Here is a 25,955-nt window from a genome sequence, read left to right as displayed (position 1 = left end):
GCCACCAACTCTGAGCAATTGAAACAACAATTGGAAGAGCAGATAAATAATGTGCAGACACAGCTCCAAACAATTGTCAAAAGCATAAAATCACAAGAAGATTTTGATCTAGTGATTTCCACTCTAAAGGAACAGATTCAATCATTACAGATACCTAATCTGGACCCCTTGAACAATGCCATAGCCGAGGTTAAAGAAAAAATTGAGACACTTGAAAATTTTATGAACAACTTGCCATCTTCTGATGCTTTGAGTGCAATAACTCGGAGTGTTGCAAATATTAAGCTGCAACTTGAAACATATGAAGATTTTGGAAAAATTCAAAGTACCATAACCCATCTTGAGGGTACAATAGCAGCAGTGCAAAGTGATTTGACAAATGTACAAGAATCCCGCCTGCCTGGTATTGTAGATACCCTTGTTAGTGTCCAGCAACAGATCACAAAGCTTGAAAACCTCAACACTGAATCTGAGCTATCTCATTTTCATCACTTGATCGATGATATCCAAACAAAACTTGAAATTTTACAACAACCAACACCTACTCAGGCAGATATAGCCCTGCTCCAAAATGCTATGCAAAATGTGGCTGATGCTTCTGAATTAAATAATGTGAAATTGGCACTTGAATCTTTGCAAAATATTGTATCAAATCTGCCTACATCACAGGAACTTAAAAATATTAAGAGAGCTGTGAATCGCATATTGAAATCAGAAGATATCAAGAATATTCAGACAGAGATCAAACAACTCACTCAGACAGTGGCCACTCTACCAACTAATCAACATATTAATGAACTGCATGCCCTGTTTGAGGATATCAGAAGACAGGTCCATGATCTTACTGCTCAAAATTCAAAATTGGCAGTTATTGAAAATTTGCAACAAATTGTAGCTAATATCAAGCAACAGCTAGGGACCATGGAATCCAATCAAGCAAATGCTCTGTCTGTTTTTGCCACCCAGCTACAAGAAATTGCGCAACAATACAAGAAACTTGTTGTGGACATAAAAATCAAGCCAGGCCATGATGATGTTGTTAGAACCATCAATGAGCACCTTGAATCTGTAACAAGCAGATTGCTTACAGCAGAAAAAGAAATAACTGGCATAATCGAGAATCCAAAACATACAGTAATTCTTGAATTGTACAGCATCCCCAACAAAGAATATGATTCACCATTTACACCAGGTGGCAAAATATATATGCTGTCCCCTGCACAATTTTATTACCAGTTTTTTGTTGGGGGCACACTGAGACCAATCAAGATCAAATATTGGCTTCAACCACAGGCACACCACTACCCTACCTTATCAATAACAAATGCTGACAACAAAGCAAAAATCACCAGTGTAGAGTTAGAGGATTTTACAGATCCCAATACATTAGAAACATCTTATGCTGAAGATGATGGCTCTCTGGAATTTCATATACAAATAGGAGACAAATTATATTTAGAAAATCCTGCAGTATCAACTGCTGAACACCCTATAGTTGCAATATTCTTGTTTTCATATTATGTCTAGACAAATTATTGTTGATGAATTACACAGACAAGCCAGACATAATTATAAGAGACTGCCAGTAGTCACAAAAGCCATAGATGATTTATGGCAGAGCGACTTGATTGAGATGGCAAATGGACAGCTGAACGACTTAGACAAAATCAACAAGGGCTACAAGTATCTACTCACTGTCATAGACACATTTTCAAAATTTGCCTGGGCTGTGCCACTCAAATCCAAGACTGGAAAATGTGTTACAGAAGCCATCAGGACAATCATCAATCAGAGTGGAAGATCACCGCGCTATTTGCAAACAGATAATGGCAAAGAATTTTATAATTCTGTGTTCCAACAATTTATTAAAAGCCAGTCAATACAACATTATTCGAGTTACAGTGATCTCAAAGCCTCAATTGTAGAGAGATTCAACAAAACCCTAAAAAATCTTATGTATAAACAATTTACACTTCAAGGTAATTATAAATGGCTTAATATTCTTCCAGAACTTCTACATAAATATAACAGCTCGGTCCATTCCACAATCAACATGAAACCCTCTGAAGTAACTTCATCTGATGAGCAAAAATTGATCAGGACTGTTTATTATCCTAGATACCAGCCAACAACAAGAAAAGCCAAATACAAGGTGGGTGATCAAGTAAGAATCAGCAAATATAAGCACTTATTCAAAAGAGGCTTTACAAGAAACTGGAGCACTGAATTATTTACAGTGGTTCAAGTTAAACCTGGGACCCTTAACACATATATAATAAAAGATCACCGAGGAGAAATTCTCAAAGGCAGATTCTATGAAGAAGAACTCAGCAAAACTAAACAGCCTGACACATATCTCATAGAAAAAATCATCCGCAGAAAAGGCAACAAGTTATTTGTCAAATGGCTAGGACTTCCAGAACACAGCTGGATCGATGCAGACAAAGTGATAATATGAGCACCTGGGATGTTATAAAGAGGCTGCCAGAACCTGAACAGCAGATTAAGAGAAATGGCAAGTTGCTGCCTGAAAATATTAGATGTCTTATTGTTGGGCCATCGGCTTGTGGTAAAACTACACTAATGATTGATAATTTTTTATTGGCACCCAACTGGTTAGACTGGAAAAACAGGCACTTGTATGTCTTCTCTAAAAGCTTGGAACAATTAAAATATCAGCAGCTGATGAAGCTATATGATGGATTGGATATTGCCACTTTCGAATCAGATGTTAAGCCACTTCATGAATGTCTCGATAATTCTGTTGTTGTGTTTGATGACATTATACTGGATAATCAAAACAAGGTTAGAAATTTCTTTACACAGGGCCGACACAAAAACATTGATTGCTTCTACCTGACACAGACTTTTTCTAAAATTCCGAAGCAGCTGATCCGAGACAACAGCAATTTTATATGTGTGTTTCATCAAGATCATACCAACCTCAAACACATACATGATGAATATGTAGGTGGGGACTTGAGCTACAATGATTTTTCCAAGTTTTGCAGTAGGTGCTGGAACCAGGACAGTTATGGGTTTGTCACAATTGATATGACAAGAAAACCCAATAGTGGCAAATACAGAAATAAAATCAACAATTTTCTAGACATTGAAACATATATAAATAACCATGAAAAGGCCAATCATTGATGATCTTAAATTAAGAGATTATCTTGTAAAAAGATTTAAGGGATGGAAATCAGAGAACCGAGGAATTTATGAACAACACAAACAAACAGAACAGCCTATTATTTATGCTATTAGTGAATTAGGTAAAAATATCACAACTGTTACAGAGCAAAATCAAAATTTGATCACAGAGCTTGTACCTGTAGCTGCAAGGAACATATTAGATTATCCAATCACCCCACTTTCCAGTATTCATACACCTAGTCCTGTTGCTCCTCGAAGAATTGAAGCTACTCAGGATCCTATTGAATTGGGTCTTCTTGCTCAAAAATATTTAAGCACAGCTAAAGACAACAAAGATGAGGTCTTTGGCTTATATGCTGACACAGAGCGTGATGGTAGCATCATACATAGAATTGGCAATTTCAGAATAACATTTATGGGAGATGATATCATTGTATATTCAGAATCTCATCTTGGACAAAGAGGTGGTTTTGTTAAATATCCCGGCACACCTAGGTTGTGGGAACTGATGACTAGGAAAAGGCCTGGCAGCTATACAGATCAAGATTATGAGCACTACAAAGAAATATTAATAAAATCAGATGCTCTATACCAGAACAATGATCCCACACAAAAAAGAGTCAAGTCTAGCAGTGGAGCAAAATACAACAACTTAATCAAGCCCATATGGTCACAAATCAAGACTGGCAGTGGAATCAAACAATACAACACCCTGCCTAAAGAATTTGTCTGGGTTGATGATGTCAGGAAACTTGTAGATAGGTTATTGGTGATAGCTGGGGAGGAAAATGCTGGCAACCACAATTTTTACAATGAAAAGGTTGGAATTATGGACATGATAAGCACCAAATTGTCTAATTTTATAGTGAATGACACTAAGGGGATTGTATATCTTATAAAAATTATTAATACTCTACCACCTAAATTTTGGAATATTTCTGAGGGTCGGGGGTTGGTTAATGACATTATAAACAAGCTGCCATTTGAACTACACATTCCAGGCTATCAGTATTGTGGTCCCGGCACAAAATTGGAGCATAGATTAAACAGAGGTGATCCTGGTGTTAATCCCCTAGATGCTGCTTGTAGAGACCATGACATAGCATACAACACACATTCTGATCTTGACAAGAGACATGTTGCAGACAAGAAATTAGAAGAGGCTGCATTTGGTAGATTTGTAAGCAAAGATGCTTCTTTGAGTGAAAAAATAGCAGCATTGGGGACCACCTAGCTATGAACACGAAACAAAAACTGGGGTGGGGGCTGTGAATATGTATATAATAAACCTACAATGAAGGCCAAGGGTGTTATGTATCAAATACCTTATGCAGGTCTTAAATCTCTTAGAACTATTGATAGTCTTTTAACCAAAAAGCAGCGCAAGAAAAAAAATTCTTGTCTTGCAAAGGGCCATGGTATGAAATTGTTGCTTAGTACCCCCCAATTAAAAAAATTACAACAATCTAGAAAAAAATTGCATACAGGGGGTTTCATATTTACTATCCCGGCCATCTTAGCAGCACTTGGGGCTGTTGGGAGCTTGGCTGGGGGATCAGCTGCCATAGCAAAAACAGTAATAGATGCCAAGAAAAATAGGGCAGAATTAGATGAATTGAAGCGCCATAACCTGGCCATGGAGAAACAAGGCAAAGGTGTTAAGAGAGCCATGAATAAGTTTAAAAAAACAAGAGCCGCTTACAAACCAAGATATTGAAGCTTTAATCAAGCCACTGGGCATCAAAAATTTTAGAGGTGTGTACATGTCTGATTCTTTGCCAGAGCAACCACTCAACAAAGAGTGTGGCATTGTTAATTTGGATAAGTACAAAAATCAGGGCACTCACTGGATCTGTTATCTTAAATATTTAAACAATACGGCATTTGTGTTTGATTCATTTGGAGGTGTTCCACCTGAAAATTTAATAAAATATCTAAAATCAGCTAATCTTTATTACAATAATGCCCGTGTTCAAAACTTCAAAGATGTTAATTGCGGACATTTGTGTTTATCTGTTCTTATGTCTCAAATAAATAAACCATCAATTGAAAATTTTCAAAAAGCCTTGTGGTATTTAAAACATCATGGGGTATTCCATCTCACCAGCCAAAATTCAATATTGAAACTCAAATTGCATGATGATATAGTGTATCCCAAAACAATAGCTCTAAGAGCATTGAGTATTAACTCAAAATTCTGTCACTCACAGAGTAGAGATTGTATCTGCTACAGAAACAGTGGATCTGGGTACTATAGGAGAGCTGTTAGGCTTTGAGAACAACACAAAACTTGAAGCGGCCATCAAACACACTGCTATTAATATACCTAAATTCTTAGCCATAGAGACTCTAAATATTCACTGTAATGTGGCTGAGGGTATGATCACCAAATCAAATGGCATAGGCACTCACAAACAAACTGGCATCATTGCAACATTCAAACCTAATTCTGAATTTATGGAGCCAATCATCTACACTCCATCCCCAACATTATATTTTCCTGTGTGCCATAATAGAATAGATTATATTGAATTGATGGTCACTAATGAAAAAGAAGAATTAGTTGATTTTGCTGGAGCCACAACAACTGCAATCATAGAGATTAATATTGAAATAAAAATACATACAAAAAAAATGGAAAATATTGAGAGTTATGAGCTACAATCATTCCCCCCAAACAGGAGGACATTTGCAAATTTAAATCAACCCAACACAGAAATTGAGGTTGATCTTGATGTAAGGGATGGCTTTATACACCCCCACAGAGCAGATCTATACATCAAATTTGATGTTGTAAAGCTCGATGGAACAGATTATCCGGCAAATTCAAATATAAGATTGGTGGATAATGTTGTGCCGCATCTGTTCTCTGAAATTGAGATCAGAAAGCATGGTGTTGTTATAAACAGAGTGGATTATCCCGGCATTACCTCCACAGCTTTGGCCACACTAAAATTATCCAAAACCGAGGCTTCTTACTACAAAATAGGTGGATTTGAGGCTGGTGATAAAATTATATCCAAGAGCCACACAGTGCTGTTCCCTATGCGCCTGTTGCCAGGATTCTTCTCAGATTTCAAAGATATTATGTGGAAGGGTGGTTTAAGAATCACATTTAGAAGAGCTGCCAATGATAATAATGCTTTGATGAGGTACAGCACATTAAACTCTACAGGAGAAGCTCTGCCTAATACCCTACCTGATGAAGGCAAATGCATTATTCAGACTATGGAGCTAAGAATCCCGGTTGTTGAATATGAAGCCAGTTATGCTCTTAAATACAAAGCTGATATAATAAAAAATCCACAGATTCCTTTACAATTTTATACATATCAATGTGTACAGAAGCCTGCCGCTGGTACTTATTATGAGTTTGATGCTACAAATTCATTCTCCAGTATACAATATGACATGCCGGATTTTGTGGTGGTATTGTTTCAGACTGGAAGACACAATAATCAGGAAAAAAATTCAAGTAGATTTGATAACTGCAACATCAAGAACATATATCTTAAAAATGGCAGAAATGAGGTATTCCCTAGAGAAAATTATAATTTAGACATGTCCAAGGATGATTTCCTTAAATTATATGAAGCATTTACAGCATACAAAAGGGTCACTACTGGCAATACTGACATGTATTACACACCAGATGAATTCAAAGCACAGAGACCCATGTTTGTCATCAACACTTCAAAAAGGAAACAAGTTGTGGTTAATGACAGGACAAACATTAAAATTATCTGTGAATTCCACAATACACTCCCTGATGACACCATATGTAGTGTTATTCTCATAGGTGAAAAATCATATGTTTATGATGTAAGAAATGAGAGAGTCACAGAACAATTCTAGAAGAATTACATTGTTTTAATATTAGATAAACAAATTGAACCTGGTATCCAATTGAACTTAAACCGGAAGTGGACCGGAAGTAGGCAAACCGGAAGTGGACCGGAAGTGGACCGGAAGTGGACCGGAAGTGAACCGGAAGTGGGCCGGAAGTGAACCAGAAGTGAACCGGAAGTGGACCGGAAGTGGACCGGAAGTAAATATGTGTGGGTGTGGGTGTGTATGTGGGTGGGTGTGTGTGTGTGTGTGGGTGTGTGGGGGGTAGCTCTTATGAGCATCTTGGCTTAGTTTTAAGTGTAGCCAAAAACAATATCAAAAGGGGCATATTTTTAACAAATTTATGGACAACAATCTCACAGAAGTGCCTTTTATAAGTGTAGGCAAATCAATCTGAGGGGGGTCATACTTTCCGGAAAATTCCCGAGAGCATTTTTACAAAAATCTTGGATTAGACAGGGTTCCACACTTGAGCAAAAAGCTCATATGGGCATGTTGAGCTAGTTTTAAGTGTAGGCAAATCTGCCTGAGGGGGGTTCATACTTTCCGGTCCTGGTTATAGCATAAATTACACTACTATGGACCATATTAGTGTGACGTCACGCTTGAAGACTGAATCCAAACGAACCAGACACGTGGTTTTAGCTTTAACCATAGAGTTTACCGTTTACCATTCTTTACGTTATGCTCCGTAAGGTATATCTAATATAGCGACGTATTCTCCGAAATCTCATCTTTACATTGATGTACAACACACCTCATTAATTTTCTTTCATTAACTGCTGTCAGAATTCTTAAAGCTATCCCTTCCGATGGAAAATTTCCATGATTTTAAACAGGACTCAAATCATGAATGCGTCGTCCGCATGTGACGTCACCACTAATATAGCCCATTGTATAAGGAACACTTCATCATGCATGAGATTCGATCAGTTCATACACTTCATGTGGACTCGCCACTAGCTTACACGGTAGCCATCTACGCTAACTCGGTACACCCTAGCTCATAGGCGTAACTTGGCGGGGGCAAGGGATCACACAAACCACTGATGTGCGTCTACGCGTAAATAACGATAGTCTACATTCTACACGTAGACTATTTTATACACGTAGATTACGTAATCTATGTAAACAACATGGCGAAAGGTGATAACTTAGCAAAGGGCGCCGTGGAATTTTAAAAAAATATACTGTTTATCAGTTGCTGATGTGTAAGGAGAACCTTTCATACTATTTCTTTTAAATTCGAACAATTTCTCACCTAGGAAGAAACCTAATATAGGAAATATTCTAGTGTTTTCTTTGAAAAAGACCACTCTTGCCTCACGACTGCCATCTGTTGTTGTTTTTTGCATCCTATTTATCTTCTTCCATAGTTGGTAATAGAAGAGAAGAGAAATTTTGTTGTAAATAGGATTCTTTTCTGTTCGTTAGGAACCAATATAGTTGAAAATGTCATTTTTCTTTCATGAAACCCTTAAAAATTAATTTTAATGCACTTTAGATTGTCTACGTAGTCTATGTAAACTACAACCCTATGTAATCTACGCGTATATTACGTGTAGACAATGCATGTAGACGTAAACTTAGAGTCTACGGCACATCACTGACACACACACACACACACGCAATTTCAAATGTATTAAAATTTCAAGTAAAGATTAAATCATGTAACCGTTATTTGGAAAATAATCCTGGACTTATTTGTAGGTGATGGGAAACTTTCCAATTATGGCCTCCCAAAGTCAAGTCGTAAGTTCGATTCTGTCCCTCCCAAACTTAGGGACCAAGTTACGCCCATGCCTCGGCTGCAGCCGAAGGGCCCGAGCAATTGTTGTTGATTTGGTGTTTCAATTCCACTTTATGCACAGGAAGGCTAATCACGACTGGACCTACAGTTTAAAGTGTGATCCGAACCACTATGTGCCTCCACCGGTTATCGAACCCGGGACGCGTATTTACAAACCCTCTATTGCTGCAGAACCTCCATCGATATGTGGCTTCTGATTGGCTGTCATTCCGATAGTTAATGCGTTTCATTATCTAGTGTTCCTTCAAGGTCAATAGTGTTAAAGAAAATGATAGAGAGCATGGTTCAAACTTACAGTGTATAATTCAGAGATTTTTACCCAACAAGATAAGAAACCTTGGTAACACTTTACTATACCGGAGACGGATTTCTTCAAATTTACAGGAGAAAGTACTTCCGCAAATCATTTTCTGTAGCGTTGTTGATGTTCGTGAATGTAGTTTTGATCCATTTTAATGCGAATGCATTTGGTTTTCTACGAAAATCTATTTCCGATGCGCTATTGCTGCTGCCGCCGTTTGCTTTCTGCACGAGAACACAATACGCTCTCGTATTGTCCGTATATGCTAAATTGAACGAAAGAAGTGCTAATGGAACCTAACCTAACAGGCCTAACCTAACCTAGTAGGCATACCTCGTCCCCGTGATGGTTCGTGGGGCTATCGTGAATTTTTGGGCTAATGTCAATGGTTTTTGGGGCTACCCGTGGATGGTTTGTTGGAAATAAGGAACAACAGTAAGTACTCGTTAATGCAAGAAATTGACATTATTTTCGTTAGAAATTCATTATTTCACCTAAAGAAATGTTCCGCAATGCAGAATAGTACGTTAGCTATGTAAAAAATTGCGAAATAAATCATTGATAGGTGTCTCCGGTATAGTAAAGTAGTACCGAAACCTTTTCAAACTCAGCTTGAATTTTGAGGATATTTTTTTTAAAAAATTAATGTTTCGAAAGACTGAAAAGCAAGTGAATGATTTTCGGATTTTAGTATATTTCAAGATATGAAATTTCTCTTATATTACAGTATTCATTTCACGTTTCAGGAGCTTTCAGAGATATTCAACATTATTACGTTCGATAGCTTGTTGCTGGTTTTATCACCATAAAAAGATTGAATAGCATCTTTTTTACAGTTTTTCAAAACAAAAATATATTCCTTCTCACAATTTCGACAATTTGATTACAAACTTCATTACTAAATAATTACAAGTCTGAGTTTTCCACCCTTTTTCTGTAAAGAAGCAAACAAGGAACAACGGACGCGGAAAATAAACACTTCCGGTGTGCACAGCCAATAAGAAAGCGTTATATCCCTCTGGTTCCGCAGCACTCCAGGGTTTGTAAATACGCACCCGAGACCTCTTGATTACAAGCCCAAGACGCTTCGGAAGGGCCCGAGCAAGTATAAAATCAGAAATCAAGAATGTTTCAGGGGCTGGTGTACGCAGAGCAGGGTGCGAAATCCCGGTGGGGACAGGGGGGGGAATTCCCCCCACCAACGATTTTGTCCTGAAACTTTCCTCCCACCAAACTTTTCCGGGTGGGGGAGAGTTTTTGTTCTCACAACAAACAATTAGTTTGGGAGTCGAATATACTTTGTTGGGATAATATCAAAAACATACGCAAAGAGCGTACCACAAAGAGCCTCATCTCTAAATACACCGAACCCATCAATCCCCAGAACACAGAAGATAGTCCGACTTCTTCTTTCTCCTCCATTTCTCATTGCCTTTCGTCAGCTACCGCAAAGTATATAAATATAGTAATAAAATATGTAATAGCATTTAGATGTAAATTATATTTAGGAAACTATTATATTTTTAATATCTTATATTTTTTGCCCCTCTTCCCCTTAGTCACGCAAATCATCATAGCATATTGAAATCTTCAATTTGCAATCAAATTTTGAATGAAGGACAGTCGATATAATATATTGCATATTTTATAATATAATTTGATTATTTAATAATTGACACATATGAATATGTATTGTATATAGTGTGTATGTGTGTGTGTGTCTGTCTGATCCTTCTCCCACCAATCTGCAGTGATTTTGCACCCTGACGAAGGGTGCTGCAGGCCCCACCGAAATGTTGAGAAAATTAAAATTTTCAAATGAAAGCGCTAAAGAACTTGGAGAAAACCAAAGTTACATATAAACCCCCACCTAAAACCTACTCGCGATCACCATATTTGTCTTTGAACAACTTCCAAAATAAAGTTTTAAAATTGCAATTACGAAATATTTTATTCTGTATCCAATCTCCCATCACAATTCCAGACCCATCCGGAAAAAAAAATCCTGCTGTACCCTCACGGCTGCCAATCAGGTAAATCTTCCTATCTTCTAGGGATGGCCAAATCTGTATATCGGACAATTTCTATCCGGGTTTCAAATATCTGGATGTCGGACATTATAATATCCTAATTATAGGCACAGGGTCATTCCATGCCAAATGAACCAATTTTAAAATAATTGGTTGCATGACCATTTTAGAAAAATTTCATTTTTAGTACATACGTTTGTACGTGTTTCTACATATATAAACCAATGTTCAAAATAAATTATTGTCTTTAGTTCTCCTGGAGTAGCCATTTTTCCAACATGGCGCATGGCTTTCTTTGCTCGTTTAGCACTTTTCAGAAACCTTAATATCTCAAAAACCATTAGAGCTAGAGACTTGAAACAAAATTAATTTTGTAGCTAATTAAGTATACTTTCTATGATATTCAAGTATGTTTTGCTTAAAATTGCATCCTAATTACGAAAATTATGGTGAAAATTGTGGTAACGATATTTTAAAAAATGGATTTTTAAGCCCGATTTTTTAAATGAAGGGGTTTAGTCTAAGGCTTGATTTTTTTCATGTGTAGACCTACCTACAGGGTGTCTGTAAATAAAATATCAGTGCTTAGAAATTTAACCCTTTTTTACAGCATGGGCTCAAACATGGCCGTTCATTGAATTTTGAGTTTTCGGGGTTAAATATCTCAGATGGGTCCTCTTGAAAAATTCTGAAATTTGACTCAAAGGAAGCCCTGCATGAACCCAACTCACAGTAAAAATCTCAACTTTTAGATTCAACTCGTTTTGGTCAATATAAGGTACCGTATGTCACCTAATTTCTGACATTGCAAAGTAAGGTTAAACTACATCCCATAGTTACAATAATGAAGTCTTTTCTTTTTCTTCTCTACATTCAGATTATCCTAAATATCTAGATATGCTAATTATCCGAATGTGTGCATTATCAGGACAGATTTCGAACAAGTTGTCTTGGGTTACCAGCCACGTTAACTCGGCTTTAGCGTCCAAGGTTTCGAACGCATATATTGCTCTCATCTTCACCTTCATACCACGATGATGAGGGCAATGCATGCGCTTGAAACGTTGGAAGCCAACACCGATTTAATCTGTCTGGTAATCCAAGAACACTTGTTCGAATCCTGTCGCCAGGAAAGCTGCAATTTCTATATTCAGGACATATTTATCCTTTATCCGTTTCACTTCTCCGCATATTCTTTCATTCGTCATGTTCCTATCTCTACTCCACGGATTCTCTAGAAATTATTTATCCAAACCGTTTTATGTACACTTCGCATATTTGGTTTTAAGGTTGCCTTTTTTCGCCTAAAAGAGATCTATGCATAGTAAGCTCAGTATAATTGCACGATGTTTCCCCAAAGAATAATTGTATTAATCTGATATCTGGAGATCAAATTATCCGGATACCTGCATTGTTCGGATATTGGGATTATTCTTTGCATCCCACACGGATATCGGATAATTCCCAAATTTCTGGAGAATAAAAACTGCTTCATTCACTACGAAACTTATTGGCCGCGTCCGAACCGGCAGCAGATGTCACCTAGATCACCGTTGCATCCGGGGACTCAGCCAACCTCCGTTGTCCGAATTCGCGGCAGACGTGGAGTCGAAGGGAGAGGTGCAAGGCGCGACAGATGCACGCTTCAACTCGCTGTGACCCTGCACTTGGCAGCCATATTCCAACTTTCACTTTGTACAGACATTTACTGAATAGAAGATGTAAAACTCAGTGATACTTTAACATTTTATTCATAATACTGAATGTAGAAAAATTGTAAATGATGAAATAGAATGTTACATTTTTAATATGAGTAGTAAATAGGTGCCTGCCCCCCAGAGCGCGGTGGGTGTAGAGTCTCTGGATGTATGACTTGACGTCATATACGAGTACTCGCGACCGACATTTTGTAGGTGAAAATCCTTGGTTGGCGCTTCAAATACCATTGGTTCTTATGGAACGCAGAGCATCACGAAACTTTATTTTCTTAAATTGTCTTGAATGTAATGCCCGTATTTCAGGTATTATTTCAAAGATGAAGGGACGAACTTAATAAATATGTAAATATTTAAAACATATTCCTAAAAAATTTTTAGTTAAAAATGTGTAAAGTGAGACAATGAGCTACTCGCCCTCTGGTACACATTACACGTAGTTACATGTACGGAAACCTGGAAATTCGATGTTTCACACATAGGATAATAAGGCATAGGCGTAATCAGTGGCGGCGATTATGGAGGCAGTTGCCCCCCCCCCCACACTTTTTGCCACCTTTGCCCCCGCACTATGCAAAAGTTTATCTCAGGGTTGTTAAAGGTACAGGAATTTAAATTAATTTAATTCCGGTCCAGGAGAGAAAATCAGCAAGCGTAAATGGTTCTGGAACGTAAAGAACCTTTTTATCTGTAACGTATTTCAATTCGGTCCAGGAACCTTTTTCTCCGTCTGAATTTAAATTCCGTCAAGGAACAATTTCTCCTACAGAATCAGCTGTTCGTAGACGTCGCCATATTGTAGGTAAATTTCAGCTCTCCATAAGGAGAATGGATCGCGAATACTCGTATATGACGTAAAGTCATACATCCAGGGACTCTACGGTGGGTGAAGTTCGGGCTGACACCTGGCGGGAAAAGTGACAACCGTACTACAAGGGGACATGTAGATTCGGACGACTTGGACGTGACTTCGACGGCACGAGAGAGGAACGGTACGGAGCGCTTGCCAGTCCGGACACGGCCCTACACTCTGTGGATTGCAAGGTCATCGCATATTAACGCCATTTGCTTGTCTTTCAGCTCAAAGCTTTCGGATCCTCTCACCAGAGCGCTCTGGGCCGCGCCAAGAGGGCTCTGGCCAACGCCATCGAAACGGCGGAGGCCAACTTGGACTGGCTGGACAGAAACTACCACTCTGTCACTGATTGGATGCACAAGTACCGGGAAGCTCCACGCTGCCGCCCGGGGGGCGCTTGCCCCTGCGAGGTGAAGATCAGGAGGGCTGGAAGATAGTTGTCTCTCTCGAGCATGGATGCATGAAACTGAAGCTCTTGCTGTAAAGAGCAGTCTGTGTACCTACTAGATCACAATAAATTTCGTGCACATGACGTTACAGACCAGTTGGTTTGATTGATTTATTTATTTTATTTTACTTCGCTTTTCTGATAGTGCGCTAATCGCGAAGGGGAGAATGAAATTTGACTTGATTTCATATTTGTCATTTAGCGTCGCTTTTCTGACAATTTTGGCAGGCACGTTTTAGAAATTTATTTCAGGAATGGGGTTCGAACAAAGTGAATCAGAAATAATAATAATATACACGTTTAAAATAATATAATTGTTGATTATATTCAATTAAAATAAAATTAATTAAAATATATCAATCCATATTGAATTGCTATTATTATATGAATATGTAAAAAGACTGCATCAGAATAGATATATAAAAGCATGTATCCTTTATCTAGTGTAGTTAAAATTGCCAACATTTTGTATGAAACAACTGTTCCAACAAGGAAATCAGTGTCAAATACATAGATAAAAAAAATTGAATATTTATTAAATAACGGGAAAGAATATTAGATCTAGGTGACGAAAATGAAAGTTTCAGATTAATATCTTTGGTACTGTCATTCGAAGTTCTGAGGAAATAAATAGCCCATGCTAAAAAAATATATTTTCATATTTTAATACTTGGTAAGCCTTTGGGGGGGGAGAAGGGGGGTTCAGACCCTTTTGCCTTACTCTTAAATATGTCCTTACCAGTGCGGTAGGCAGTGGCGTGCCTAGGATTTTCGAAAGGAAGGAATTATGTGTACATTTTTTAAGTAGTCAGTCCTCATTTGCCATATTTTCCTGCCTTTGACTTTCTTCTTTTAGAAATACTGGACCAAAAGGGGTGTTACAACCCCCACAAACCCCCCCTTGGGCACGTCACTGGCGGTAGGATAGTTTTGTCTCAAGTCTCTCCCAATAAAATCATTATCCAACAAAAAAGAAATTGTACTACGTTAGCTTTTGGTTTAGACAGATACACATCAAATTATTGTTAAATAAAGCAATTATAAAAACTAAAACTGCCTTCAAATTAGTTCGGTGGAAATAAATATCACTCGATTATTAAATAAAAGTTAAGCAATGTATATTTCATTATTTAATTTTTGTACTTGGTAAGCCGTTCGGGATGGAGGTGTCCGGACCCCCCTAAATACGTCCTTGACTTTTGGTTTTCACTAATCGAGACGGCGAGGGTATTTTAAGTGAGATCGAACCACTGTGTACCTCCATGGGGTATCGATCCCTACGCCATCGGGGAGAGACTTACTTAAAACATATTCATCGATTATTAAAGAAATGTTAAATGAATTCTGCAAAATATGAGAATATCTAAAAATATTTGTATAAATATAGTGACAGTTTTTATGTCTTCATTGTTTTGGAAAAAAACTGAACACGCTTGAAGTTGGAGCGTTATGCAGCACTGCTATAAAAGTTGTAATTATTCATTTTTGTCTATCAGTAAACAGAAAATCTAACACTTCATTGCATCTGACAAAAATGAAAACCCCGCAGGAGCCTCCCGTAGTAGTAACGACGTCGCCTTGTAATTCAGGGGCCCCGAGTTCGGTACCCAGCGGAAGAATTGCAGTAGTTTGCATTATACTTTAAACTGTAGCCCCGATCCCGATTAGCCTGTCTGTGCATAAAGTGGATCAATGCCGTAGTCCCAAATATTTCAGAAGGTCCTCGCTAAGTTTCGTTAAACGTTAAAGGGAGACCACGTCTCTGTAACATTAGGATTATATTTTCATTAAATATATGCATGAAATCATTTAACTTTTGATGATATGCCCATAATTAGCATACGTTTACAATAGATGAGGCATTTTTAAAAATATGAAACGCGTATTTTAATGATTGCATTAACGTAAGGCATGCAGTACAGCATCTTACAGTCCGGCCAAGGAAGACGAAACTACCTGGAAAGGACGATTCCAAACGCGAGAGGGGAAGCAGGGAGATGCACTCCCCAAAACTACCCTGTGGTATTTCGCTTGTTGTGTTTATTACCGCTTGCTGTGTTGTGTTTGTGATTTCTCTTACAATTGACAAGAAACCGTTTCGAAGTGGAATGAAGAAAATTGGGACGTTTTGGCCCCCTGTTGCACATTCTACAAAACACCCTCGTTATAGTAGAAAATGTCACAAACCATTCAGTTACTACATTTATATTATTAGTGAATACTATCCTGATTAGTGCTGTGTACATTTGTGCTAATTAAAATATTTACTAAGGAGATCAATTTAATTGAATTATCTGAAATAAAGCTACTGGTTTACAAGTGACGTTTTGAATACTGTCCTGATATGTTCTGTTTTGCTGATAGAGTATATGCATGGTTTTAATTTCGTTCTGAACCCTTACATAATTCGTAAACATCTCTCTATGTATTTTGGCGGCAATGTTACTGGGCTGAAACTTCATTGTTGTTTCCACAGAAGACGATTTTCAACCAAACCGCTTCCTGCCCAAAGTACCGTCACCCCTATTTAGCCACTGAACACATCCGGTTGGCGCATGCGCATGCTAAGGCAACCAGACATACTGTATTTCATTTTCTTGATATTGCTTTGGGAATTGTCAGTTTGTATACTGTTAATAACTTTAACAATACTGTCAATAACGCTAAAAATGAAATATTTTGAAAAAAATAATAATTGGAAGACAGCACTCTTTACATTGAGTCTTCTGGGGTTTCTATCTGCCTACTAGAGTTTTTTTTTTTTTTGTTGTTTTTTTTTAATTCCAACTTACGAACAGATACGCTAATTGGGACTGGAACTACAGATTAAAGTGGGATAAGAACCACTATGTGTCAGAATCCAGGACTCCTTGAATTACAAGAAAACGACGTTAGCACTACGCTATCGAGGAGGCTCCCGTCCACTCGTTGATACGTCACCACACTTGTCACAAGAAAGTTTGGTAACAATGCGATCTCCGCCGAACGGATTTCTTCATTTTTACAGAAGAAACTACTTACGGAAATGAGTTTCTGTAGCATTCCGAAAGTTCGTGGAGGTATTTTCTTCCATCGTGGAATGTATTCGACCGGTCATTCATGTATTTTTGAAGAAAAATATCTCTCCGACGCACAATGACCGTTGCTTCCTCTACGTGAGCTGGATGTTCCGTATGTTTCATGACGTAACCTCCTGTCAGTGTTTCCAACCACGCCGTTGTTTTGCAAGAAGTGAAGGTGATTTTTTTTTTTTTTTTAAAAAAGCTGTATCGCCTTGTTTGACGAACAAAATTTTAACTATGCTTGCCTAACCTAACCGAACCTAACCTAACCTTGCCGGAAATGGTTCGTGGGGCTATCCGTCAATGGTTTGTGGGGCTATTCAGGTATTTTTCGGTTACGAAGGTTGGAAACACTGCATACCCCCACATGATCCACGACACGACTCAAGCTGTACCCGCCATATTGTGTGTTACGGCAGGGAAAAAATGAAGAACAACAATTACTATTAATGTGAAAAATTGAAATTATTTTCGTGAAAAAAACAACAACAAAATGCCACCTTAAATAATCTTTCACGATGCAGAATAGGTAAGTACGAATGTTAAAAATGACGAAATAAACTAGTGAGAGGTGTTCGGTGGAGATCTCACTGGTAATAAAAGTTTTGCACAAACTATAGAATAAGCGTCATTTGCAGCATGATGATTCTGTAGACACATCTTCATATTTCTGAGGCTTAAACTGATCAACATCACGTGAAAGCAGAATTATTTGACCGTAATAAGCTCACTGGAGTAACGGTCAAATTACGTGAATAAATAGGCTACTTCTACGAAAGGGAAGGGGTGGGCTAATGTCTGCAGTTGAGCACCCTGCCAACTTTCAAGATTTGTATAACCTTCTTTTTACCGATTCCTCAGAGGAGAAGCAAATCGTGAGGGAACCTGCAGTTCAAGATAAGACGAGAAACACTGGAATTTACCTCCACCAGAAATAGAACCCAAAATATCTTCACCGACTATGCATTAACGTTAAGACACTACAGGAAAGCAGGTATGTCAAGCGTAGGCCAGTGATTTATCCACACACCCAGTAACGCACTCCTTTCGGAAGGGGCAGGGATTGTGGATATTGGATAGCTGCTTTCGCGGGACGTGTTGTTGTTGAATATTTGTTTCTAAAGTCTACTTTATGCACAGATAGACTAATCTGGACTGGACCTACATTTTAAAGTGGGATCCGAACCAATCAGCGGCGGCGCCGAGATTAATCATCTAGGGGTGCTGAGGGGATGCGGAAAGAAATTTAGGGAGTGCGATGTTGAAAATAAGAAATACATTACACACGCATGCAACCTTTCAAAACTAAGGGGGGGGGGGGGGCAAGGACAGTTTACTTTCCCTTGGTAGATAAGGTTTAATATAGTGCGGGAGCAAAAATAGGGGGCGCAATTGCTACCCTAATCACCGCCACTGATTAACATAAATTACTGACTGAAATTAAATTGAAAGCAGCTGAAATTTTTGCTCCAGTGAGAGAGAGAACAAGTAGGCGGAAAATAAACCGTTTATCAACAATGCAATAAAGAACAAGAAAGAAAAAAACAAAACTCACATTAAGTTATAGGCTATTATCGAAAACCACAAACATACCACTTGAAGAAACAAAAAGAAGAAAAAAATCATAACAACAATGCTGACGAGGAAAAAAAACTGCCGCTGATCATAACAACAATGCTGACGAGAGGGGAAAAAACTGCCGCTGATTTTCATAGAGGATGCCGCCAGTACAGAAAAGCTGTATGTATGTATATATATATATATATATGAAGGGTACAGGGGAAAAAAGATGAATGTCGCAAGAAACTGGAATGGAGTTAAATTAATTTTAATGTCTGAAACGCTCTTACATCTACAATATGGCTTAGCACTGCATGAAATGTTTACATAATCTGAAGCATTATATTGTTTAACTAATGATATAACAGTGTGTCTAATAATGTAAAGACGAAGAACACATTTTTGGCAAAATTAATGCACATTTTGCAGCTGAAAAATGATGAATGTCCATTATTCGCACAGAAAAAAAAGCAAAGAAAGATGAATGTCCATTTCAATTGTAAAATACCTTAATAAAGAATATTAATGCTTTGTGAAATACGCGAACAAAATGCAAATGCATAAAGTCACTCATTTGTCACTATGATGAAGTTCTTCATAGAACCTTCTTGCATATTGTCCACAGAATTTCTTCAAGTCTTGCAAGTCTTTATATTTTTTCAAGAGAAATTGGAAGTGCCATATCGTATTTTCTTGATGGATACACAAATTCACCTTCTTCTAAATAAGGCTGGATGTTTCTCTTGCGTTTTTCAAGTGTTATCACACTTGAAGACCAAGCGCCGTTATATGTGTTCCTGTGTAATACAAGTTGAGGTTGAGTGTGTTCAATCTGAAGCTCACGGATTGGTGTTGTAGGGAACGGGAACTTTGGTTTGGTCACAATCTTGCGCAATGAAAGGACTTGGTTTCTCTCTTGCAACTCTAATGTTGTCACTCCAATGTTCAGGAACTTCAGCTCTAATTCTCTGATTTATTAGAGCCATGTTTCGATCACACTCCATGTAGGAATGGCCCCTGATCGGGTAGGTCACTGTAACAGTTTTAAACGCTTTCTGATGTGGACAAGATAATACAAGAACCTGATTACTGTATAGTTTTTATTTTGCCCACAGCACGAGTCACAGAAGAATGTTAAATGTTGAACATCATCTCCAAGGATATGAAATACAAAATCAGAAAGCGTAGATCCGACATCGTCTGCACCTTTCTTCCCAATAGTCTCGTCGTAAGTGTAAAACACTGAACTGTTGTGGAAAGAATATGAACATTAAATAGAAAAAATGACAACTGTCTCTTATAATATATACATCATTGGTACTAATATTGGGTAACTTCAAATTATTTTGAAAGTCAAAACATACTGCCTCACGTGAAGTCATCTTCTGACTTGAGAGACGTGCTTGGCGTTTTCTTGTAAAGAAAGGATCTGTTCTGCTGTAAACCCACTTTGGACTTTTTGAGAACATGGCAATATATTAACACTGTAATTGACACAGTTACTTACGTACGTGTCTGTTCCATGCCAGAAGCGAATGCCGCAACTTTGCCGTGGACCATTGAACAAAGCATTAAACACCTTTAACACGAACTTCACAATTTCCTTCACTCACAACCAAACCATTCTAATGGAACTGTAACGCAAACCGATTTAGAAACATGTAAACACGAGCACCAAACACTGGAATAATTTTCCCGGCTTCTTCATTTCACCTAAACAAAGCACAGGGAGCACGGAACAATAACAAACACACTTCTGCATCGCGCAGAGTGGAGTAGCAGTGCAGTGTTGCCACATATATGAATAAGTCATTAAATCTGTTGACTTTGAGTGGAACTTAAGGATACATTTCAAGAATTTACTAGATTTTAATTAAAATTTAGAGAGCGTTCAAGGTATGGCCAAATCCAGATATCAGATAATTTCTATCCGTCATCTTAATATTTGGATATTAATATCCGGGTATGTTATCCAATTATCTGGATCAGCCACGGTTAGGGGCAAGCGAGATGTGTGATCTAACACGGAATAGAATTTTCCGAAAAATTCGCTAGATGTCGCGACGAGCGTGGTATTTGACCGGGAGGGAGGGCGAATTCTTGCCTTCCCCTTCTAACTGAAAAGAAAATGTTTATCTCTCTCTAGATGGAACTAGAGAGAACAGTTTGGGAATGGATACATTGGCAATCACTGTGCAAATTAAGCTTTTTGCTTTGGGGGGAGGTGCCCACTCAGAGGCGTATTTGTTATTTCATTTCGGGGGAAGGTTTTTTTTGGGGTATGCAAATTAATATACAGTCAGTAAAATAGACTATTGCCTCGCAGTTCTAAGTTCTAACCTAGATCATTAAATCTTATGAAAACATTTACACGTAATTTAGAAACACTTGGTTGCGCGTTGTGCTAACCACTCGGCCATGGAGGTCGGCGGAAAGCCTCTGTACGTGCAGCTCAAGATAAAATTTCACCCGGGAGAGGTACATTCTGGAAGCCCCTCTCCATCTTTCGGTAAATTTCTCGTAAGAGACAGACGGATTTCATCAAATTTACAGGAGAAATTACTTACCGAATGCAGTTTCTTTATACTTGTGGAAGTTCGGGGAAGTGTTTTCTCGCATCGTTCATTCAATTTTGCCGGTAAATCACCTATTTTTCGATGTAAATGTGTGACCGATGCACGAAAGCTCTTGCATCCATTTGCTTCCAGGTGGATGTAGCCTGTGTGTGATAACGTAATCCCGGTCAGTGTTTCCAAACATGTGTTTTTGTAACTGAAGAAGGTACGTTTCCGCAAATGGTTTGTGGGGCTGTCAATGGTCCGTGGGGCTATGCGAGAATGGTGTGTGGGGCTACGCATATTTTTTCGAAACCATTTTTAAACTATTGTAACCTATACGTGACCCTACCTAACCTAACCTTACCGGAAATGGTTCATGGGGGCTATGTATGAATGGTTCGTGGGGCTATGCGTCAATGGTTTGCGGGGCTACGTAGGTATTTTTGGGAGCAGTGGGGTGGAAACACTGCATGCCGAGTACGGTAGTGAAAGTGTGACCGCCATTTTGTGTGTTACCGAAGTCAAAAAGAAACGAAGGAAACTTACTCGATATGTCGCAAATAGAGCTTATTTCCGTGAAGTAAGCGAAATGCCACCTTCAGTGATGTTTCTCAATGCAGAATAAGTAAGTACGAATATTGAATTTAAATTAACTAGCAAATGTCAGCTGTCTGTCCCTTACGAGAAATTTACCCATCTTTCCTCACTGGTCCTCGTACTTTCCACTTCCTCCAATATAAAACAGGCTCATGTTATACATTTATGGTTTCGTTGACGAAAATTAATAGCCTTATTTTTTAAATACTTCAAGTGTTATTGTAAACGCAAGTTTATTGTAGGTATGTACCAGGTGGTTATAATTAAAGTGACGGTGTTCAGAGTGTTACAGCACGGGCTGTAATGAGAGTAGCAGTCTGAAACTTCGTAGATATGCTAATGAAGCAATGCGCTCGCGAATCATACAAGAAAAAAAAATAGTTCCAATTCTCGCCACCAGGGTGAAAAATGGCGCTGTAAGCAGTCAAAACGTGGAATTTTCCGTAACTCTGACGTCAAAGTCGGTGACATTGCCTAACCATTGTGTGAGCTCCCTGGTTGTTCTTGGTGACGCTTGTTGCTTTTTCCTTTAGTAGTGTTCATGTAATTCGAATAGTGAAATTGTAGTCATATTTGATTACAAAGAGTATTGTTTTCTGCGATTTATAGTGTTTTTCCTGTAACTATACCAAGTTTTGACTGCTTACAGCGCCATTTTTTACCCTGGTGGCGAGAATTGGAACTTTTCTCTTTTTTTTCATAATTCGCGAGCGCATTGCTTCATTAGCATATCTACGAAGTTTCAGACTGCTACTCTCATTACAGCCCGTGCTGTACCACTCTGAACACCGTCACTTTAATTATAACCACCTGATATGTGCAAGGGCGTATCCAGGGGTGGGTCCAGGGGGTCTGGACCCCCCAAATTACTTTATTTTTTTGTAGATACTGAAAATAACATCCACTAAAACTCATTTTTTCTAGTTGCACACTGAGCAGTGATACAGTATATCAGCTGAAATCTGACTTCAGTGAGAAACTTTTTTGGTACAATAAGTAAAGTTGATGTGTGATTTTTAAAAATAATATATGCATAGGTGAAATACTAAAAACAAATACATTGCACTATGTACCAGACATTAAAAATAAAAACTATTGTCAATGTGTGAAACTCGATTTCTAGAAAAACAAGATTCGCTTCATGTTTTTGTTAAATTTCTTAAACTTTGTCAGTTAAGCGGAGCTGTCCGAGTGAATCATCACTCATTTTCTAGCTGCCTTTGAAAAGGGGGACTTTCATAATTGTGCTCTTTATCTGAGAGAAATTTTGCAGTTGTGAAATTATTTAGAGCCCTCATCACAATTTAGCCTCTGCTCTTTCTTAGCCAAGAGACGTCACAGACAGGGGCGCCGACTTGTCAAAATTATTGGGGGGGGGGCTCTGATCAATGAAATAAATTAATGAATGACTCACTCTCTCCCTTTTTTAAGTTTTGGCCTCATTGTTCGGAATCTCATAAAAGCCCATGAATTCCTCAAAAATATCAAAATTTTTATTCACAGTTCTAATGCAGAATATTAATTGTCCACGGATGGATATGTCACAAGTTTCGTCAACCATAATAGCAAAATATTCCCGTACGTACTTAGTATATAGTAATAAGTCATGTGTTTTGCTGTCTCTAGTCATAGCCCTCCCACCGCCCAAAAGTTGATGATTTAGCGGTCTCAGCCCCCCAAATTGATGGTCTAGAACATTTCAAATGTGTATTTAAAGTTAAGTTCATGTTGCACAATTCAGAGTAAACTTTACAAGAGAAGCAATATAATACATTAGATCCTCTTAAGCAAAATTATGAGGGGGCTCTGCCCCACATCGTTAACATTGGGGGTGGGGGGCTCGAGCCCCCCAAGCCCCATGGAGTCGGCGCCTATAGTCACAGAAAACTGCTTCGGAGACTTCGTGAAATTTCAAATGAAGAGTTCAGCCAAATATTTCACACTGCTTCTGAAAAGTTTCAACAGACATTCAATTCTGACATTACGATTCGAAGAATAACAAAACACAATAATAATAATAATAATAATAATAATAATAATAATAATAACGAGATAGCTATCATCGTATTGTTATTGAGGGGGCACACCATTGGCCTTGGAGAATCGGCACCCGTGGCTGGACCTCCCAAATTTCATTTCTGGATACGCCCCTGAGTATGTGTTTATATTATACCTACATTATGGCAACAGAATAACAGTAATCTCTTAGCTTAAGTTCCTACGTGATTTTGCAATATCCTTATTATATTGTGCAGCAGTAACTTCAATTAATTCGTCAACAATAAATCCAACTCTTCTTATAAGTAATAGCCACGCACACGGTGGAGGCACATACACTCTGTCCCAGATATATTTGAAGCAGGCGAACGAAAGCAAGTCTCTGCGCAAGTAGTGACCACCAATGAACACGTGAGAGGAACGGGATTGCGTGGAGGGGGAAGCGACTGCAGTTACCAGCCTTCCCACTCGATTCTCTCCACTTTTTTGACGCTATGCGTGACCTTGCTCCAGGGATATCCAGAGATAAATGGGGCAAGGTCTAGCGGTTTGCAACCCACTTGAAACTGTAGGTCCAGTCCCAATTAGCCTGTCTGTGCATAAATTGGACAAGAATAAACTTGAACAGACAAACAAATAGCCACGCTTATGTAATCAGAAATAAAGTCTTGGCGCCAACCAACGGGAATGCCCGGGGCAGTCACCGGGCCCTTAAGCTGCCCTCTGTACAGTGGGATCCATGAGTATTACCGTGCAAATTGTCCATCACCATGTTCGTGCACTTTATTTCACCCAAGAGCTTCAAGAATTAAAAGAAAACTCAAAGCAAGCTGTTGACAACTTCTGCACCAGCATATATAAAAATCCAACGCTTAAAAACACACAGGATGTAAGAGAAAAATTAATGAAAATAGTCATGGACAATCTGTACGGTAATGGATCCCACTGTACGTGCATACACGTCTCATATAAAGTCAGGACACGTCGACAGACGATGAAGACAGTCCCAAGTGAGGTCACGGTGTGTTTTGGGGGGAGAAGGGAGGGATACAGAGGAACGTCTGCTTCGCGTGGTTTCGCAACTGGAATTGAAAAGTGCTGCGTAGAGACAGATTTGTCCGGTCTTGTCCTTGTCTGTCGCGTGTTTGTGTCAGACGTTCTAAAACATGCGAAAAGAGGAGGCATAAATTCCAAGCATTAGTAAAAGTGCAAATTCAGAGAGTGAGGGGACAAATTTCGAGCAGGAGCAAGCTGACTGACTCAGCTGTAGTCGCCACGCCAAGGTAATTCCATTTTGTTTCCTCTAGTCAGGGTTGGCAACGTAATTTACTCGTTACGTTTTTTACGTAAATTAAGTAATTTACTTCGCGTAGAAAACCAGATGTAAAAAGTAATTTTCTTTCGTAAATTACTAATATAGGAACTAATTATATTAGATTTTAAACTTTAATTTTGTAAACATTACAGCACCAAATCGTTATTTTCTGAAGATTATTTATACAGCGACCTCACGCCCTCACCCTCACTAACTGATTTTTTAAAATAGAACTTTTCTTGTACATATTTTTAAAACTTGAGAAACCTGTTGATATATAGGTCTTGCAGTAGTACTTGTATTTGTAACATAACTATTAACGACAATTTATTTGGATTGGATTTCAAAGTATTAGTAACATCTTCAAATTCCTTTCTTATACGTATTATACACATGTATGGGCTGTGAATATGGCAGTTTGTAAAATCACAATATAAGAGCACATACAAATTCGGAAGGAAAGTTTTTAAAAACATTTTTTGTCTTCTACCACTGCCAAACATAACAATATCATCGCAAGACCCATGTTTTTTTTTTAAAAAATGCTCGTTTGATTCTAGTTTTATACTACTTTACATTTTTTACAAGGCTGGAAAAATTCCCACACCCCGGGAATCGAACCCGGGTCTCCCGCGTGGCAGTCAGACGTCCTTCCGACTACACCACCGCGAATCGTCCCCCAGAAAATGCCCTTCCCTTT

The 25,955-nt window shown here is 38.4% G+C and overlaps 1 protein-coding gene across 1 annotated transcript in view; it reads left to right on the top strand.

Moving 5' to 3' along the window:
- The window catches only part of LOC145982228 (uncharacterized), a 254,366-nt gene that overhangs the window by 79,754 nt on the left and 148,657 nt on the right, over window positions 1-25,955 (top strand). The window contains exon 16 of the mRNA XM_083115798.1: window positions 13,942-14,127. Within this exon, the coding sequence (XP_082971924.1) occupies window positions 13,942-14,127 (186 nt within the window). The remainder of the gene's footprint in view (window positions 1-13,941; window positions 14,128-25,955) is intronic.

The sequence above is a fragment of the Lepisma saccharinum genome (assembly GCF_977018435.1).
Source record: "Lepisma saccharinum chromosome 15 unlocalized genomic scaffold, izLepSacc3.1 SUPER_15_unloc_1, whole genome shotgun sequence".
Lineage (NCBI taxonomy): Eukaryota > Metazoa > Arthropoda > Insecta > Zygentoma > Lepismatidae > Lepisma > Lepisma saccharinum.
Note: the sequence above shows the minus strand (reverse complement) of the source record. Positions and strands in the feature narration are given on the sequence as shown.